Raw genomic sequence first — 20,429 nt, 5'->3', positions numbered from 1 at the left:
AATTTATAGAGATAGAAAGTAAACTAATGGGCCAGGCACGGTGGCTCATGCCTGTAATCCCAGTACTTTGGGAGGCAAAGGCGCACAGATCACTTGAGGTCAGGAGTTCAAGACCAACCTGGCCAATGTGGCGAAACCCTGTCTCTACTAAAAATACAAAAAATTGCGGGCATGGTCCTGGGTGCCTGTAATCCCAGCTACTTAGGAGGCTGAGGCAGGAGAATCATTTGAACCTGGGAGGCAGAGGTTGAAATGAGCCGAGATCACACCACTGCACTCCAGCCTGGGCAAGAGAGAGACTCCATCTCAAAAACAAAGAAAGTAAATTAGTGGTTAGCAGTGGGGAGGATGATAAATTGGATTTGATGCCTAAGAGGTGTGGGGTTACTTTTCGGGGAAGTGAAATGTTCTATAATTGATTGTGATGGATGCACAGATCTATGAATATGCTAGAAGTCATTGATTTGTGCAGTTTAAATGAGTGAGTTGAATGGTATATGAATTATATCTCAATAAAGCTGTTAAAAAATACACCAGTTCTTAGTTCTCCATGGGACCTGTTAAGAAAAAAAAGAGAAATATACTAGAATATTACCAGTTCTTAAGAGACAATTATTCATTGTTATGAACAGCTGACCTGTAATAAATACACAGATAGTCATCAGAATTCATAACTTGACTTTTCAGATATGAGTCAGTTACTAACTGCATTGGAAAATCACTTGTTCATTCTGAAGAAATGATTAGGAACTCCAAAGAAAAGGACACTATGTTGGGAAAATTTTAAGCATTTTCCACCTTGCGGTATGACATATTTCTGTTTTTGTCAGGTGTTTTAGCTTAGAAATAAACCTCCATTTTTCTTGCGTAGTACTTGGCTGCTTTCCCGCAAGAAAGCTGAAGATGGGACTTCTGATTAAGGAGTTCCTGGCTGGGAGCTTTCCTGCCTAGGCATCTAAGTGCCAGAATGCTAAGGGGAAGGTGGGTTCATGCATTAGCCTTTGAATATTATTAAGTCATATGGATTTTAATAGGCTTGTATTGGGATAAAGGAAGTGAATTTTCTTCCCACTTGATTTTGTGTCATTCAGAATTCATTAACTCACTTAGATGAAACAGTACAGTTGGTCCTCCATATCCGTGGGTTCTCCATCTGTGGATTCAGCCAACCACAGATCAAAAATATTTGGAAAAAAAATTGTGTCTGTACTGAATAAGTGCAGACTTATTTTCTCGTTATTATGTTAACCTAAAAGGAAGAAGCTGAGGCAAAGTTAATGTAAGTAGAGAGTTTATTTGGGCCAAGCTTGAAGATTGCAACCCAAGAGCATAGATTCAAGTTGCCCTGATTATATACTGTTAATTAGCAACAGTTACAAGTAGGTTTTTAAAGGACAAGAATAGCCAGGGCCAGGCCCTGTGGCTCATGCCTGTAATCCCAGCACTTTGGGAGGCGGAGACCAGTGGATCACGAGGTCAGGAGATCGAGACCATCCTGGCTAACATGGTGAAACCCCATCTCTACAAAAAATACAAAAAAAATTCGCCGGGCATGGCGGCATGCGCCTGTAGTCCCAGCTACTCTGGAGGCTGAGGCAGGAGAATCACTTGAACCCGAGAGGTGGAGGTTGCAGTGAGCTGAGATGGCACCACTGCACTCCAGCCTGGCAGAGCGAGACTCTGTCTCAAAAAAAAGAAAAAAAGAATAGTTACCCAAAAAGCTGACTGAAAGAAAAATAAAGGAAAAGAAGAGGCTATTCCTAAATTGTTTACCAAGACTTTACATTAAAATTACATAAGGTATACATTATTCTTTGTATCACAAATTCCAGGAACATGAAGATAATGGATGAGGCAGCTAGGGAGGAATGAAATGCCTTTAAACAACTGCCCCCGGACATGAGTGTTGGGAGCATAAATGAAGTCCTATACTCGGTCTCTCTGGGCCTGATAAATTTTGCATATCTCACATAACTCACACTGCTCTGAGCTATTCTTTTCTCAATTGCAGTTATGTTGTACTAGGAGGTATAAGTAATCTAGAGATGATTTAAAATACAGGCGTGTGCCATATAACAATCAACAGACTACATATACCACAGTGGTCTGGAAAGATGATAGTACTGTATTTTCACTCTACCTTTTTTGTTTAGATACTTTTAGATAGATGGATGCTTACTATTATGTTACATTTGCCTACAGTATTCAATGCAGTAATATGCTGTACAGGTCTGTGGCCCAGGAGCAATAGGCCACACTATACAGCCTACGTGTGTGGTAGGCTGTACCACCCAGGTTGGTGTGAGTATACTCTGATGTTCACACCATGATGAAATCACCTAAGAAGGTGTCTCTCAGAATGTATCCCTGTAGTTAAACTACTCGTGATTATATGGGAGGGTTATATAGGTTTTGTGCAAATACTCCAGCATTTTACATCAAGGACTTGAGCATCCACAGATTTTGGTATCCTGGGAAATCCTGGAACCAATCCCCCATGGATATTGAGGGATGATGGTATATCACAGGCAAATCTTTATTTAATGATCTTAGCAATTTCTTGTATATTTTTCTATCCCATTCAGCTTATAGGCATGACTGAGAAATACAGTCTGTGTTTCATTTAGGCTGGTGCTTTATTTTAGCTGCGTGAGTGTCGGGAATGGAAAAAGAATTATGATGATTCTGGGACAACTTTCTTATTCCTCCCAAGTCAGATTCTCATGGTGACGTCAGTCTGTTTTTTTGAAGTATTGTAACCTTTTAAACAGATCATCCCTCCAATTCATGTTCAAAAGCAAATATCAAAGCATGTTCTAAAACCAGATGTAAATTAATTTTAGATTGGCTGCCATTTTAGATGATTCATATCACTGCTCCCCTCATCATCACAGATAATTCTTACATGCTTCTCAAAGGGACTAGGAGCTCTACCTCAATGGGTGTTTCAGAAACAAATGACTCATTTTTGAAGTTTCCCAGGGAGATTTTTATGTATCTTGAAATCTCAACAAAAACATGTCTCACTACAAAGATTAGGAATGCCAAGGAAGGTGAATCCCAATCCTGTTAACCAGACCCTCCCTCATTACTATACCTTGTATACAGGAGCTCTCCCATGAGACCACATTGTGACCACAACCGTTGCCTGAAGCACTCAGCAAGTCAGTACACCAAGGGGTTGACTGGGCGTGGTGGCTCATGCCTGTAATCCCAGCACTTTGGGAGGCCGAGGTGGGTGGATCACCTGAGGTCAGGAGTTCGAGACCAGCCTGGCCAACATGGTGAAAGCCTGCCTCTACTAAAAATACAAAAATTAGCTGGGCGGGGTGGTGGGCACCTGTTATTAGCTACTTGGGAGGCTGAGGCAGGACAATCTCTTGAAACCGAGAGGTGGAGGTTGCCGTGAGCCAAGATCGCGCCACTGTACTCCAGCCTGGGTGACAGAGACTCCGTCTCAAAAAAAAAAAAAAAAAAAAGATGGGGGTTGCAGCAGAGGAGGAGGTTTAGTCCTAGGGTCATCTCATGAGGAGATGGGAAGAATCCTCAAACTCTCCTTTGAGTGATTTGGGGTTAGGGCTTTTAAGGGTTTTGGAGTGGGCTGAAGTGTGGAGTGTGGAGTTTGTTGATTGGTTGAAAAACGTAGGGTGAAGTCATTGACAGGGAGATAAGGAAGCTGTATTCACAGGCAGATTCTGTTCCTCTGTGGGAGTTTTCAAACTGAAGTCTGAAAAACATCTTAGATGATCCTTAAACAAAAGTCTTATGATTCTAATGTCAGAGATCCTGGCTCTGTAGGAATGATGGGATACAAATGGTCAGACTTTTAGCAACCCGGAAGTGGGCTGAAGTGCAGCCTGATTCATGCTTAATTGTAACTGTATTTCTGTCCAGAACCCAGCCTGCAATTTTTGTCAACCATGTGGGTTGGTTTTAGCATTGTGGTGTGGTCTTCAGAAGAGAAAGATCTGATTTCTTTTGTGACCTGACTTTCTGAGATCCTTCATTTTATGGGACTGTGGAGTCCTGTGCATGACGTAGGACCAGAATTTGCTATTTGTTTTGGTGTTTCAACAATTGATGTTATAAATCTCCCAGATGATTTTAATATTTTAACTGTTCAGTTTTACAATAAGAAGCATGACTGTTGGCAGAAGCTCATTATGTATTTGAGAGTGGCGAGTTAATGAACATCCAAACAACTTCGTAGAGCAGGAAGAATACATATTTGAAGTGGAAGGGAGAAAAAAAATCATTTTCCCTCTACCCTTCTAATTTCTGGGCTGGAACCTCTATAACAAAACAACAGGGTAACAAAAGAAAAACAAGCAGAAGTTTGTTAACATGTATACTTCATGTATACATAGGAGATACCCAGGGGAAAATGAGTAATTCTGAAAGAGGTGATCTAGAACTCCAGCTTATATAGCATTTTCAACTAAAAACAGAGAAGTTTGTGGGGGAAGCCAGTTACGGGGAGGTGAACAGGACAAGTATGGTAAGTAAGAGTAAGGTTTATTATGCAGATTTCAGTAGGTGCCTTCTCCATTGATAATAGTTTCCTCTGATTTAGTCATCCTTGTCTTTTGGTACAGAGAGGGAAACACTCTCACAAATGGAGATTTCCTTTATAGATGTCAATTTCCCTCATAGACTGGTATACTCTGTTTTCAGAGCTTCTCCTGTAGCTGCAGTTTCTCAAAATAATCCTTATGCCGTTTAGGCATATTTTGGGGTGGCATATGGTCTCTTACACAAGCAAGAGACATCTGTCTTCATCTGCTCCCAAAGTAACTAGTGCCAGGGAACCAAACACCAAAACTGCCATTAGTTTGGATATTGTGGATTCGGTTTCTGGAAAAGTCCATTGTGATGCCAACATGGTACAGGGGATTCCCTCTCGCCTTGTCCTAAGCCTGTCATCCTGCAGAACCCCTGTCTTAACAGTACTATGAAGTTCCAAACCATAACAACCAACCCTCGCCAATAGGCATTTGTGGCAATAGGAAGAAAAAGCTGATGGAAGTCTCATCTGTATTTGTTTTCTCTCTCCTATCTCCTACATCCTTTCCAGGCAAAAGTAGAAGAAAAGATCCAAGAGGTCTTCAGTTCTTACAAGTTCAACCACCTTGTACCAAGGTAAGCTGTGGTTAGGAGTTTGAGGGGATCTGGGAAAGCACCATCCTGCGGAAGCCTTTCTTCTTTCCTCCTTAAGCGAATCTAACCACGGGGAGCATCTGCTGCACCAATGGTGTTTCTTGTCCTTGTGGCTACCTGGATATGCTATGACCCCCTCTCCTCCCTCTGGTAGAATACTGTTTAGAGCGATTCTCCACTCGAGCTGAGTTGCCAGGTGTTACATGGGGTCTGGATTCTGAGGTCTGAAGATGGAGAGAGGAATTCCAGATTTTTGTTTAGTGGTGGCCTGCTGCTCTGGTCTTCAGATGAGAACTCTCAGGTTTTCTTTTCTTTCTTTTCTTTTTTTTTTTGAGACAGAGTTTCACTCTTGTTGCCCAGGCTGGGGTGCAGTGGCATGATCTCGGCTCCCTGGAACCTCTGCCTCCTAGATTCAAGAGATTCTCCTGCCTCAGCTTCTCAAGAAGCTGGGATTATAGGCGCCCACCACCACACTTGGCTAATTTTTGTATTTTTAGTAGAGACAGGGTTTCACCGTGTTGGCCAGTCTGGTCTTAAACTCCTGACTTCAGGTGATATACCCGCCTCAGCCTCCCAAAGTGCTGGGATTACAGGCATGAGCCACCATGCCTGGCCCAGATTTTTCTTTTTCATATTGCGCTTTGAAACACATTTAGAGTTCAGGGAGATGGCAAGAGATGGATTTCTTTGATGTAGATTATTATTTGACTGGAAAAACGTGGGAAGTTTGAGTTTCTCCATGTCTGCTCCCTGTTAGTAATTGTGTAGCATATCCCAAGGATGAAATTTGAAACAAGACATAGAATGTCTTTTGTTTTCCTTGGAGCTTAGCAAGTTGAAGTCTTCTGAGTCCTGTGAGGTCAGGTATTTTGAAAAGGGAATTATAGGAAGAAATTTATTATTTAATTTGAACCTTTATTTTCTCTTCCAGTGTTTTGTAATATGTCACACTAGAATTTCATAAGGTTATTTCATTCTCGTATTAGTACTTCTCATGCAGTCACAGATTCTTTCTTTAAAACCATTATTTGTTACATTTCCAGCCATCAGAATTGATCAGTAGACTAAAACTGTGTGGTCACCATTTTATCTTAATGATGGAACTTACTTCCTTTCTTCCTTCCTTCCTTTCTCTCTCTCTCTCTCTCTCTCTCTCTCTCTTTCTTTCTTTTCTTTCTTTCTTTTCTTTCTTTCTCTCTCTCTCTTCTCTTTCTCACTCTCTTTCTCTCTTTCTTTCTCACTTTCTTTCCTTTCTGTCTTGTCATGTCATGTCCTGTCCTGTTCTGTCCTGTGCTGTCCTGCCCTGCCTTGCCCTGTCTTGCTCTGTTGCCCAGGCTGGAGTGCAGTGCCCTGATCATAGCCCACAACAGCCTTGAACTCCTGCGAATCCTTTCAGTGCAGCCTCCCCAGTAGTTGGGACTATAGGACTGCATCACCATGCCTAGCTTATTTTTGTTTTTATTTTTTGTAGAGATGGGAGTCTCACTGTGTTGCTCAGGCTTGTCTTGAACTCCTGGCCTCAAGCAGCCCTTCCAAAGTACTGAGATTACAGCTGTGAGCCACAGCAACTGGCCAAGAGAACACTTTTCCTTGACGTCTCTGAACAAAGTGTGGTTAGGCCACTGGCTGATTCACACTGGTTGGGAAGTCAGTCGCAGGTCTGAAGTTCAGCCTTTCCTCCTTCCTCATGTCTCTTGACTTCTTTTTTTTTTTTTTTTTTTGAGACGGAGTCTTGCTCTGTCGCCCGGGCTGGAGTGCAGTGGCCGGATCTCAGCTCACTGCAAGCTCCGCCTCCCGGGTTTATGCCATTCTCCTGCCTCAGCCTCCGGAGTAGCTGGGACTACAGGCGCCCGCCACCTCGCCCGGCTAGGTTTTGTATTTTAGTAGAGACGAGGTTTCACCGTGTTAGCCAGGATGGTCTCGATCTCCTGACCTCGTGATCCACCCATCTCGGCCTCCCAAAGTGCTGGGATTACAGGCTTGAGCCACCGCGCCCAGCCTTGACTTCTTGAGATCTCCTAACAGACTCAATCCTAGCAAGTCAGTGTCTAGGTACTTCCGCTTACTAGAACGTTATAAATGGGTCCAATTTTGTTACCTTTGTGTCTTTTTTTTTTTTTTTTTTTTGGCCACCGTTTCCTTAAGAAACTTTTTCTGATTAGCCATGGCAGAAAACAGTTGGAAAAGGCAAGTGTTCATAGGGAAAGGCAGGTGGGAGGGTTAACTTCATCTTCGTTCCCTGGGGAAGGAAAGGAGGACAAATAATCAGCTTAGTAGTATAGTCTTTCCCTTAACTGCTAAACCAAATCTCTGCATTAGCCCAATGCTCTGACCTCAATAAAATGAATTATTCCTCTTGTCATGAGACATAGCTAGAGATTAGCAAATAACACTGTTTACTTAAACAGCTTGGGAGAACGAGCTCTCTTAAATATAACGGTATCCTTGGTAGTTCGCTGCCCCTAGGCACAAGCTGGTTCAAGCTTAGCTTCCCCAGAGGGGACAAGACTTCATCATGGTGAGGGTGTGGGTGATTGCTTTCAGAGGGCTTTGTTGTTGTAGTTGAAGCGATGACTCACCCGATTGGACTGAATTACTGTCTACTGCCTGGGCTCTGGGAACCTGTTTCCCACGCGAACCTTTGATGATTTGACATTCCCTTTTCACTTACCATCAGGATAGAGCCCTTGGTCTCTTTCATTCGTTTTTGAAAATTTGTTTTTCCTTAGCTCATGAGCTGAAGAAAGACTTTTATTCACACTGAGATACGAGAGGAAATGGGAGGTTATAGTCCGGGAGAAAGCAGTTGTTTTTTGGGAGTGATGGTAGATGATATTAAAGGAGTGAAATCCCCTGATTTGTAGATAGTAGGTCAGGTATGGGTGGGGAAAAAAAATGTGTTCCTCCTGGGCTTGGATCCTTGTGGAAATAGAATATATCAGGGCTCCGGGTTAGTTTCAGGAATTTCACAATTACCCATTTTATCTTTGTTGCCTATGAAATTGAGTGTTTTAAAGGATGCTAATTCATATTGGAGATACTATACATTTTGACTGAATGGCTGAGTATATAAATCAACATATCAATATAAGGCTGAAGCCAAACATCACCATCATAGAATGAGCGAGGATATAAGAATAAATTAGAAAATTTATCAGAATTTTAAATCATTATCACAGTCTCAATATTTAACATCTTAATAGTCAGAATTTTAAAGTCTGACACTGTAATGCAGGAGGTAACCTTCACTGTTAGCTAAAGTGCATGGTCAGCTGTTAGCAGTAAATCTAGATGGCAGGGCTTGTTTGTGTGTCTGAGGTCATGATGCTGATCAAGTGGGACAGACTCACACACACGCCCAGGACCACAGACCACACACAGGTCCAGGGATGCCTGTGATGATGCTGAAGTCGGCATTTGCCTTTTCAGCGTTCCAGGGCCAAAGTTGAATAGCAGACTGGGCTGAAAGTCAAGGCTGTAGCTGAATGTCAGTACATTCTACAATTAATCCCCTTCCCAGAAATTATTTTCTTCTCTAAAGTTGTGACTGTCTACCTGGAGTAAGGTAGTCAGTCCCAAGGAACTTTTTGACCATGCTTTTCATGGTTTTGTTTATTCATGTCCTGCTTTCCCATGAAAATTCATTTTTTCTTCCCTGTGGGTATTGTCATGGTTTCACACCCTTTTGAATGTACCCTTTTGCATGTATCACCTTGACTTTAATAAGAAACCTGAAATGCATAAACTACACAGATACCTCTCTCACATGTAATTTTAAATTTGTTTTCTCCTGGGCACAGGAGCCTGGTGCTCCTCAGAAGTGAGAAATATTGATAATGTCCCTGTGCTAATAGAGCCCTGGAGGTTAAGTGCTGACAATGGCTCTGAAGCCAGAATACTCTGAGTTAAAGTTCTCAAGGCAGGTCTCTCACAGGCACCTGCTTAGCTCCCGGGTTTTCTGCCATTCCTGTATGTGATAGAATTTTAGAATTTCCCAGATCCTGAGCAGGTAGAGGATGTATTCTCCTCTTACTATTGTTCTTTCCAAGGTCTTACAAATAAATTCACCTTTCCTCAGTTGCTTTATTACTTACATGCCAGGTGCTTATTTTTTGACTAGAGAGGCCCCTGGCTTTAGTGATTCTAGAAAGTCCCCAGGAACCAACAATGGACTGAATCTCCTGTCCTCTCATCTGTCACAATCAAATAATGCATGTTTCCCAGGATGGCCCAGGTTTGTGGGGAGGAAGTGGCTTTGCTGTCATTCCATTCTGCTGCCTTTATGTGATCCTTTCAGCATCAGTATCTAGAGAGTCTCCAAAGGACAGGACACTCTGCTGGGCTCAGGGAAGCCAGCATGAGCAAGGCCTGCCCCTGCTGGGCTCTTGGTCTAGTGGGGGAGGTGGATATTAAACAAATGAACACAAATACACAGTTACCAATGGGGTAGTTTGAGAGAGAGAATCACTGGGAGAATCTAATTTGGATTGGGAAGTTGGGGAAGGCTTCTTAGAGAAAGTGACATTTAAGCTGAATCTGTAGGTGGAATGGGGTGGCTAACTTAAAGGATGGGGAGAGTGTTCCAGGCAGAGGGAACAGCATGTGGTAAAGCCAGGAACGGAGCTCAAAGAAGGCAGCATGACCAGAGCTCAGGGGTGGAGATGAGGTTGGAGAGTAGTGTGGGTGGAGGCACATTGCGAAGAGTCTGGAAGCCTGGTGGGCTCACCCCTCATAAGAAGTACTATTTAAATCATTACCCAGTACACACAGATGTGCAAGTTCCTTTTCAGACAGTGGAAACCTGACTTCCTGTAGCCTTAATAGATTTACCCACTTGCTCTCCTGTCACCCTCTGCACAATGACACGGGGGCCCTCCTCATCTACTTGAGCTGACACCCTGCATCCAACCCTGCACCCCCTCAAGTCCTGCATGAAGCCTGTCTTATTCTGCTCCATGTAATTGAATGGTTTTGGGGCTGAATTGTTCAGGTAAAAATAGGAAGAGCTCTATTTTTTCTTAACTTCCTACACAGAAAAGATTTTTGGATAGAGGTGAGTTGAGAATTAAGGACCAGAGAGGGTATTAGCTTGAGCTGCCATAACACAGTATCACAGATGGGGCACAGTAAACCAGAGAGATTTATTTTCTCACAGTTCTGGAGGCCAGAAGTGTAAGACCAAGGTGTCAGCAGGCTTGGTTTCTCCTGAGGCTGCTGACTGGCTTCACCAACATGTTACACTTCTTAATTTCACTGGCCCTTCGCTAACTGCCTTATAATCCTTTTATTCGTCTCATGTAGATTCCCTAACATACCCACCACTGTGGCCATTCCACAGCTCTCCCACCATCTTGACTCCTAGTTCCTGAGAAAATCAAGGTTGACCCATCTGAATTTCCTGTTTCCTCCTTCCCACATCAGAGTCCTGTATTTCGCTAGCTTCGAACCCATCGTTTCTTGCTCCAAGAATGTAGAATCCTTCCTTCTTCCAGGCTCACCTCTCCTACTATACTCTCATCCCAGCCCTTCTCCGTCCTCTTTACAGACCTTCCCTGATGGATTTCCTCTGGGCTTTTGCATTTTTAGTGTGGAATTTCTCTGCTTACTGCCTTGTACTTTTGATCCAGCTGAACTAAACTAACTTAAATGTGTCATGATGTTTTCTTCATTTTGCCTGTTTAACTCATGTCTTTCCAGCCTTAGCCTCAATGCTGTTCCCTTTGGAAAGAGTTTTCTGACTCTCCATCTCTTCTCGTAGCTGATCACAGCGTTTATTGGACAGGGCTCTGCTCGTCATTTTCACATCTGTGTCCACCTCTGGACGGTCGCTCTAGGGGACAGAGCAGCCTCTACCCCAGTGCTGGACACCCTGCCCACACAGATGAGTGCTCCCTGCATCCTAAGTGGACTGTCCTGAAAGAGAAACTGAGTCTAGCCTTCTCTTGTTTACAATTTGCCTTCACCTCTGCTCCGAATGCTCTTGGAGGTCTCCAGCCTTTCTATGGTTTGTTGTCTTTTCCCTCAGTCTGGCTGCAGCGTCTGCCACTGTTAAACACCTTCCTGAAATTCTGTCCTCCCTGATGGCCTGTGACATGACACTTCCTTTGCTCTTCCCCAGCATATGTAAACTCTGCTGTTTCTCTCCTTCACTGGCTCTTCATTCTCCTCTAAACCCTTAGAGATGGGTCTTCCCACAGTTTTGTTTTCAAACTTTTATCTCTGCCCTCTCATCTTCTGTGGCTTCACCTGTCACTTCCATGCAGATAAATGCTTCCCAGTGTGTGTGTGTGTAACCTGGATCCCTCTCCTGAGCCCCACGTGTGTGTCCAGCAGCCTGATTGACATCCTCACCTGAATGCACTTCCAGCATCCTAAAACCCACACATCCGAAAGTCAGCTGACCATGGGTCACACGCTAGTTTGGGCCCTAAGTAGCCCCAACTGTGTCAGCTCCTCAGCGCTTCTAACCCTGTCTCCCCACCCCATCTCTCTGCCCACTGCAGTGTTTTCAGTTACTTCAGTTTTTAAACACATACTCAGTACCTACTGTTTTTCTAAAGCGCAGTTCTGATCACTTCTTTTCTCATCTCAAATACCTTCAGGACTTCCCTTTGCCTAGTAAATTGAGTAGAAATGCCTCAGTCAGCATCCCAGATTCTTGTTTAAAAAAAAAGAAGGGTCCCAGCTGCTTTTCTCCCATTCCTCTTTCATCCCTGGATTGAGGCCAGAGTCTCCCACCTGTCACTCCTCTTGTGCGCTTTATACCTGTGCTGCATAATAGTCATTAGCTACCTGCAGCTATTTAAAGTTGAATTAAAATGTTCTCCTTCTGCCAGGGCCGCTCATCGCACATTCCTCCTTTTTCACACAAACTTTCCTGATCATTCCTTTCTTCATGAGATGTCCCCTCTCTTTTGAGCCTCAGTAGTATTTTATGTTGTTCCCATACAAAACCTACCCATTCTTTCCTTGTATCCATTGATATACTTACCTCGTTTCTGAATTGGAAGTTTTTGAGGTAAAGACTACATGAAGGGTCGGGTGCGGTGGCTCACGCCTGTAATCCCAGCACTTTGGGAGACCGAGGCAGGTGGATCACCTGAGGTCAGGAATTCGAGACCAGCCTGGCCAACATGGCAAAATCCTGTCTCTACTAAAAATTCAAACATTAGCTGGGCATGGTGGCATATGCCTATAGTCCCAGCTACTCAGGAGGCTGGGGCAGGAGAATCGCTTGAACTTGGGAGGTGGAGGTTGCAGTGAGCTGAAATCAAACCACTGCACTCCAGCCTGGGTGACAGAGCAAGACTCCGTCTCAGGAAAAAAAAAAAAAAAGACTACATGAAGGCTCTTATTCTGAGCCAAGTACAGTGGGAGTTTGATAACAATTGTGGAATTGACTACCTAGCAAAGGGAATGGTTCTGTTTCCTTTGTTTCTGTAATCCGCAAGTGCAGGGAACATCTTGACAATCTGTGCTTTTTCCTTCCTTCTCTAGTCACACAGGCTCCTTCTGCCAGACCAAGAAAGAAGTGCAGCCTCCATGCTTTGCCTGGCCTGTGCAGGTGGCCATGGGCAGCACATTCCATCTTAAAGCCAGTATTGTTGACTTCAGAGCCAAGGACAGCGACTGGCTGCAGAACACTGTCCTCTGGCCAGGGCTGTGGGTCACAGGTGGGAGGTGGAATTTCAGGGAGGGAATAATAGATGGATAACTGAGAGGCAGGCAGGGTACAAACTATAGACCTTAAAGAAGTCATTCCAAAAGGGGTGACTGAAATGACAGCGGCTGAGGCAGGGAAGTGGCGAGACTCAGATTTAAATTGCTTACAGGATGGGGAGCCACAAAGATATCTGTTCTTAGATGCTGGAGGAAGTTTCTGGGTGGACTGTCAGCCATGCCTGGCTGCGTGTGCGCATTGTGGCTTTTCTGTTAGCCCAAAGTCACTGCCTTTAGGAGACCAAAATCTCACTCAAAATGTCAGCTGGCATGGTTTTCAGATGCTTTAGAGACATTCAGACAAGAGCTTCTTTTCTCTGGTTTAGGTGCTCTTTGGAACCAGAGAAGTTGCTGGTTATCTAATCAGTGACTGCAGAGGGACGTCCTGAAGCTGAGCGTGTACCTGTGTGTGTATGTGCATACACGTGCGTGTGGTGGAAGCATAAGCTATTAGAATGGGCTTATAAGCTGTTTGTCTTTCCAGGCTTATTTTGCAGAGGGAGAAGCACTTCCATTATCTGAAAAGAGGCCTTCGACAACTGACAGACGCCTATGAGGTAAACACATTACCCAGGAACTCTTGCTGTCAAATTGTCCGCCAAGTCTTCCTCCTTTTTCTATTTAAACATAAAAGACTGTTGGGGCTGACTTGTTGCAGAGTCACTCTTTGTTCTCTGTGGCTCTGGCAGGAGGTAGAGTGCTATCACAGAGCTGGGACTCCAGTCCTGAAAGGGCAGAACCCAGTTTCTTCCAGAGTGAGTGGAGCACCCTAGATAGGGTGGAGCTTTCTTCTGTTACTAGATGATGAGTGAGGGGTTTGCGTGCTTTATCTAGACCCCCTTGACAGCTGGCTAAAAGCCAGTTACCTGTTCACCCTTAACCCTTTGCCCTATAAGCTGATCTAATTTCTTGCTCATTTATTGAGGAGTATTGTCCAAACCTGTTAAGTCTGTATCATGATGGTTACAAATTTTCCAACTTCACCACTTCTTATAGTACATTACTTTTCATATCTTCATTAAAGAGACAAAAACCCTTTCTTATAATAAGATCTAATTTCTATACTGACTAGAGAACCAGTATAGAGAGTGGCCCTTGCAATTTAACACTTACTATTTAAGAGTAGATCTTAAACATTTCCCAGAGCAACCTCAGGGCTGGGTGGTGGTGGAGAGGGACAGATGTTGGATGGATTGAGTGGCAGGCAAAGGGTGAGTGTGAACAGGAAGGCTCCAGTCTTTCTGCCCTGCTTAACCCAGAGCAGCGTCTCTGTTTTTAATCTGCTTTTTATTTGGGTTCCACATTTGATTATTTGTGGCAATGATTTGCCAACTCAAATGCCTGTGGGGCCCAGGCAGGCAGCATAAATCAGTGAAGTGGGCTGCATGGAGACTGAGGCTAACTGGAGGCCCCGTGCCTTTACTCCATTCCTGCCCATTGCTGCCATCCAGGAATGCAGAACCAAGGTTGCCTGATCATCTTTTTTTCCCCCCCTAAATGAAGCTGGAAATCCACGTTTTCGTGTGACTCTCCTGACAAATGTTGCAGCTACTTCCAATTAAACAATACACATCCATGGGCTAGATTTGGCCTGTGGGCTATCAGTTTTCAATCCTTTTTTTTTTTTTTGAGACGGAGTCTCACTCTGTCCCCCAGGCTGGAGTGCAGTGGCCGGATCTCAGCTCACTGCAAGCTCTGCCTCCCCGGGTTCACGCCATTCTCCTGCCTCAGCCTCCTGAGTAGCTGGGACTACAGGCACCCGCCACCGCACCCGGCTAATTTTTGTATTTTTTTAGTAGAGACGGGGTTTCACCGTGTTAGCCAGGATGGTCTCGATCTCCTGACCTCGTGATCTGCCCGTCTCGGCCTCCCAAAGTCCTGGGATTACAGGCTTGAGCCACCGCGCCCGGCCCAGTTTTCAATCCTTAACTCAAGTCCTCAGTAGTTATGATACAGTTGGTTCCAATATCAGCTAACAATTTATTGAACAGTGTGCTGAAAGCTTACCATGCATTCTCTCATTATTTATTTATGAGATGGAATCTTGCTGTATTTCCCAGGCTGGAGTGCAGTGGCATGATCTTGGCCCACTGCAACCTCCGCCTCAGGTTCAAACACTTCTCCTGCCTCAGCCTCCTGAGTGACCAGGATTACAGGTGTGCACCATCACACCTAGCTAATTTTTGTATTTTTAGTAGAGATGGGGTTTCACCGTGTTGGCCAGGCTGGTCTCGAACTCCTGACTTCAAGTGATCCACCTGCCTCAGCCTCCCGAGGCTCTGAGGTTACAGGCGTGAGCTACTGCGCCCGGCTGCATTCTCTTATTTAAATCTTATAACTGTGTGAGGTAGATCAATCTTTTGTTTTTTGCAGATAATGAAATGGGCATAGCAAAATTAAGTCATTTGCTCAATGGCACATAGCTAGTAAGGTGAAGAGCTGGGATTCAAACTTAGGCTGCATCCCTGGCAGTGTCTTCAGTAGCCCAACAGCCTGCCTTCCAGGTGGCGGATTAGCCACAGCTTGGGATATCAGCACAGTTTTGAAGAGGGCAGCTTGGGCCAATGGAAAGAACACTAGATTGAGTCTAAAAACCTAGGTTCTTGTCTCAGCTCTGACATTTCCTATTTTATAATCTGAAAAGGTTAATCTCTGGACCTCATTTATATATTTTAATTTATAAAACTGGGGCAGTACTCCTGTCTACCCTGCCTAGCCTTGAATGCTCAATCATCATTTGTGGTTTAATTATGATTAAGAGCTGTCTGCATGTCACCTTTGGAAGCCTTTCCTAGCTCCCCAGGCAGAATTAGTCTCTTCCATGCGCTCCCTCAAAACTCTATTTTTGCCCATTGTAGCATTTCTCCAGGTATATGTACACGTGTTGGTTCCAGAAAGACATGAGGTCTGTCCGGTGCTCTCTTCCCCTACAGGTAACCACAGGCATTCTATATCCCAAGCATCTCAAGAACAGAAACCAGGTCGGGCATGGTGGCTCATGCCTGTAATCTCAGCACTTTGGGAGGCTCAGGCAGTTGAATTGCTTCAGCCCAGGAGTTCAAGACCAGCCTGGGCAACATAGTGGGACCCTGTCTCTGTAAAAACTTAAAAAATTAGCCAGGCATGGTGGTGTGCGCCCCTAGTCCCAGGTACTTAGGAGGCTGAGGCAGGAGGATTGCTTGAGCCCGGGAGGTTGAGGCTGCAGTGAGCTGAGATCATACCATTGCACTCTAGCCTGGGTGACAGAGCGAGACCCTGTCTCAAAAAAATAAAGAGTAGAAGCCAAATTTTATTATCATGCCCCCAGTGTCTAATACAGTGCTTGGCACAAGTAGGTACTATCAAATATTTGTTGAATCAGTGGTTGAATTAAGCCAGAAAATCTCTTCAGAGAGTCTATATCTCCTTGGTTCTACACTGAGAAAATAGCAGCCCCTAACCTCCTGGCCTGTAGGAAGTCCTCTGCTCAGCCTTCCTTAGATGCTTGCCAGGGAGGGATCCACTGGGTTTAGGGTCACCTTTTCTTTTTAATCCTGTTGTCTCTTTTTTTCTTTTCTTTTCTTCCTTTTTTTTTTTTTTTTGAGACGGAGTCTCGCTCTGTCGCCCAGGCTGGAGTGCAGTGGTGCGATCTTGGCTCACTGCAACCTCTGCCTCCTGGGTTCAAGTGATTCTCTTGCCTCAGCCTCCCAAGTAGCTGGGATTACAGGCGCACATCACCATGCCCGGCTAATTTTTGTATTTTTAATAGAGACAGGGTTTCGCCATGTTGGCCAGGCTGGTCTTGAACTCCTGACCTTAAATGATCCACCCACCTTGGCCTCCCAAAGTGCTGGAATTGCAGGCGTGAACCACCGCGCCTGGCCCTGTTGTCTTTTTTTTTTTTTTTTTTTTTTTAAACAGATGGTCATTTCAGCTCCTGGCTAAGACCACAAAGCAAAGTGTCCTTTATTCATTGATTGTTGTTTGAGCAAGGGTGCCCTCCTCCCCCTTGCCAGGCTGCTGGGAGTGAGACAGATACGGCCTTGGCAGCAGTGTCTTGGAGTGATTGTGAATACGGGATGTTTTCTCTCCTGTCTCTCTCCCAGTGTCTGGATGCCAGCCGCCCATGGCTCTGCTATTGGATCCTGCACAGCTTGGAACTGCTAGATGAACCCATCCCCCAGATAGTGGCTACAGAGTGAGTCTGGCTTTGGGAAATCTGGGGTGTTCATTGAAATTGTATTTTGAGTTTGGGGTTTTGTTTTGTTTCTGTTTTATTTGTTTGGAATGGAAAAAAACAGAGTGCCACAAAGAAATCCTTGCCCTTCGCATGACCTCCGGCAACTTCCTGAAACTCCTCCACTTTAGAAACCTAATGTAAGCTAGTGGGTAGAACAAGACTTTGAACTTCCAAGAGAAGGATTCTGGTTTCTTCTGTGGTCTTTTCTTTTGACTCTTGACTCTGGTCTTTGAGAAAAGTCTTAATCATCAACTCTGAGAGACATGATTTTGCCAGAAAGTACAGTATGCATTTGAACAGTTTCTGTGGGGAAGCATGTGCCAGTCCAGTGAACAAAAATGCCTTTGCCTTTCCTACGCACCTCTGTAGAAGTACCTCCCTGCTCCCGGTACTTGGAGGGACTGTGCAGCTCTTGATAGGACTAGATGTGTTACTGGCGTTGTATACAAATGCCGTGACTCTCAGTTTTCCTACACCTGATTGATGATTAGAGATCCAAGCAACTGAGCTTCTTCCCAAGATCCTTGTACAGATGGCATTCTTGATCTGGCACCTTATTCCAGACACTCATCACCATTTATATATTAAAGAAGAAAAGACTGATCATGACTCCAGTGCTAGGGATACCTGGAATAAGAAAGGGCAGCCAGGAATTGGATCTAAGATCCGCTGAGAGGCAGCATGAGCTCTAGGCAGCATCTTGAATTTCTCAGCTTCCTCTGGTGCTCCTGAGGGCGAGGCATCTGGGATGAGAGACTTTGAGCCAGGTTCATTTCTCCACAGCACAAGGAGGCAGCTGTGCTGGGACACACAGAGGCTAGCCGGGGCCCCTCTCTGGTCACAGAGCCCCTGCCTTGGTCACATTGTCAGGTCAGAAGAACAGAACTGGACATTGTCTCATTCATTCTGTCTTAACAATAACCTCTCATTCTTGCCTTCCTGGGCAGGGTGTCTTGTGATGAATGTGGATGGGGAAGATAATAAAGAATTAGGCCATTAACCCTTGTGGTACATAGGATGCTTTCTGAGGGAGAGGCAAGTGCATTATTTTGATCATCAGGATGCCACTGCAAGCCTGGCTGCTTCCAGCACTGGAAGGAGAGTTGGACACAGTTTCTGCAGTAACAGGAATTTAATTGTCAAAGAAAGGCTCGTGTGGTGTTTTTTTTTTTTTTTTTTTTTGAGACAGAGTTTCACTCTGTCACCCAGGCTGGGGTGCAGTGGCACAATCTCAGCTCACTGCAGCCTCCACTTCCCAGGTTCAGGTGATTCTCCTGCCTCAGCCTCCTGAGTAGCTGGGATTACAGGCACCCACCACCATGCCCGGCTAATTTTTGTATTTTTAGTAGAGGCAGGCTTTCACCATATTGACCAGGCTGGTCTTGAACTACTGACCTCAGGTGATCCACCCGCCTCGGCCTCCCAAAGTGCTGGGATAACAGGCGTGAGCCACAACATCCAGCCCTGTGTATTTTAGAAATACCAGCTCGGGGGCCTGGGGATAGTTTGGGAAGTTTTCCCTTCACTCCTACACAATCAGGATATTTGGAAAGTTTTCCCTTCACTCCTACACAATGGGAAAGTCGGGTGTGAGAGAAGAAAGAAAAAATGGATTTCTGTGAGCCATGGTCCGAGCACTAGATGGAGGAGGCTGCAGACCCATGAGAAACTGGAAGAGAGAGTCACAGGGGGTGCCTGAGGTGGAAGCACTCGAGCCAGAATTGACTGAGTTTTTTTCTAGGCTGTGTGCTTGATGTTTTGTAGTGAAGGCTTTTCTGAGGAAGTGTCAGCGCCGCTTTTGGGACAATGTCACATAGGATGAGAGGAGCCCTTAAAGGGCCTTTCATTGGAAGCAATCTAAATTTAAAAATCAACAGTAGAGAATGTTTAAAAAAATTTTTTTAAATGTAAAGCTGGGCATGGTGGCTCAGGCCTGTAATCCCAAGCACTTTGGGAGGTTGAGGTGGGTGGCTCACTTGAGGTCAGGAGTTTGAGACCAGCCTGGCCAACATGGTGAAACTCTATCTCTACTAAAATACAAAAGTTAACCGGGCATGGTGGTACACCCAGCTACTTGGGAGGCCGAGGCAGGAGAATCACTGGAACCCATGAGGTGGAGGTTGCAGTGAGCCGAGATTGCGTCACTGCACTCCAGTCTGGGTGACAGAGTGACACTTCATCTCAAAAAAATAAATAAATGAAATACATAAATTAAAAAAATAAAACGTAAGTCATTTATGGTGCCGTACATTCAGTGAAATATAAGCATTAAAAAATTTGTAAATGTGGCCAGGCATGATCACACCTGTAATCCCAGCACTTTGGGAGGCCAAGGTCAGAGGACCGCTGGAGCTCAGGAATTCAAGATCAGTCTGGGCGATATAGTGAGACTCCGTCTCAAAATAAAATAAAATAGCTGGGTGTGGTGGTGCACACTTCTAGCTGCTCAGGAGGCCGAGGCAGGAGGGTCACTTGAGTTCAGGAGTTTGAGGCTACAGTGAGCCATGATGGCACCACTGCATTCCAGCCTGGGCAACAGAGCAAGACCCTGTCTCAATAAATATATGAATGTGTATATTTGTATGTTAAAATGTATGTATTTATATAGAGAGATGGGAAATGAAAATAGTTTAAAAGATTTAATTTACATATATTAAAATATAGATGATTATATGCATAGATAAAACCAGAAAGATACATGTAGTAGTTACTTCTGGACGATAGGGTTAAAAGTGATTTTATAAACTTTCTGGGCTGGGCGTGGTGTTTCACACCTGTAATCCCAGGGCTTTGGGAGGCCAAGGCGGGTGGATCACCTGAAGTCGAGTTTGAGACCAGCCTGGCCAACATGGGGAAATCCTGTCTGTACTAAAAATACAAAAATTAGCCTGGCTTGGTGGTGTATGCCTGTAATCCCAGGTACTCGGGAGACTAAGGCAAGAGAATTGCTTGAATCAGGGAGGTGGAGGTTGCGATGAGCCAAGATCATGTCACGCTCCTCCAGCCTGGAGGACAGAGAGAGACTGTCTTAAAAAAAAAAAAAAAAAGGCCAAGCGCAGTGGCTCACGCCTGTAATCCCAGCACTTTGGGAGGCCGAGGTGGGTGGATCACCTGAGGTTGGGAGTTTTAGACCAGCCTGGCCAACATGGAGAAACCCCATCTCTACTAAAAATACAAAATTAGCTGGTCATGGTGGCACATGCCTGTAATCCAAGCTACTCAGGAGGCTGAGGCGGGAGACTCGCTTGAACCCGGGAGGTGGAGGTTGCAGTGAGCCGAGATCACACCACTGCACTCCAGCCTGGGCAACAAGAGTGAAATTCTGTCTCAAAAA

General features: G+C 44.8%; 1 protein-coding gene across 2 annotated transcripts in view; it reads left to right on the top strand.

The window, feature by feature from the left end:
* FNTB (farnesyltransferase, CAAX box, subunit beta) overlaps positions 1–20,429 on the top strand; it is a 77,964-nt gene that overhangs the window by 14,381 nt on the left and 43,154 nt on the right. For both annotated transcript variants that reach the window (XM_017892426.1, XM_017892427.1), the window contains exons 2-4: positions 5,075–5,139; positions 13,361–13,433; positions 16,962–17,053. In XM_017892426.1, the coding sequence (XP_017747915.1) occupies positions 5,075–5,139; positions 13,361–13,433; positions 16,962–17,053 (230 nt within the window). The remainder of the gene's footprint in view (positions 1–5,074; positions 5,140–13,360; positions 13,434–16,961; positions 17,054–20,429) is intronic.

This window comes from Rhinopithecus bieti, unplaced genomic scaffold, assembly GCF_001698545.2.
Source record: "Rhinopithecus bieti isolate Rb0 unplaced genomic scaffold, ASM169854v2 scaffold_20892, whole genome shotgun sequence".
NCBI lineage: Eukaryota > Metazoa > Chordata > Mammalia > Primates > Cercopithecidae > Rhinopithecus > Rhinopithecus bieti.
Note: the sequence above shows the minus strand (reverse complement) of the source record. Positions and strands in the feature narration are given on the sequence as shown.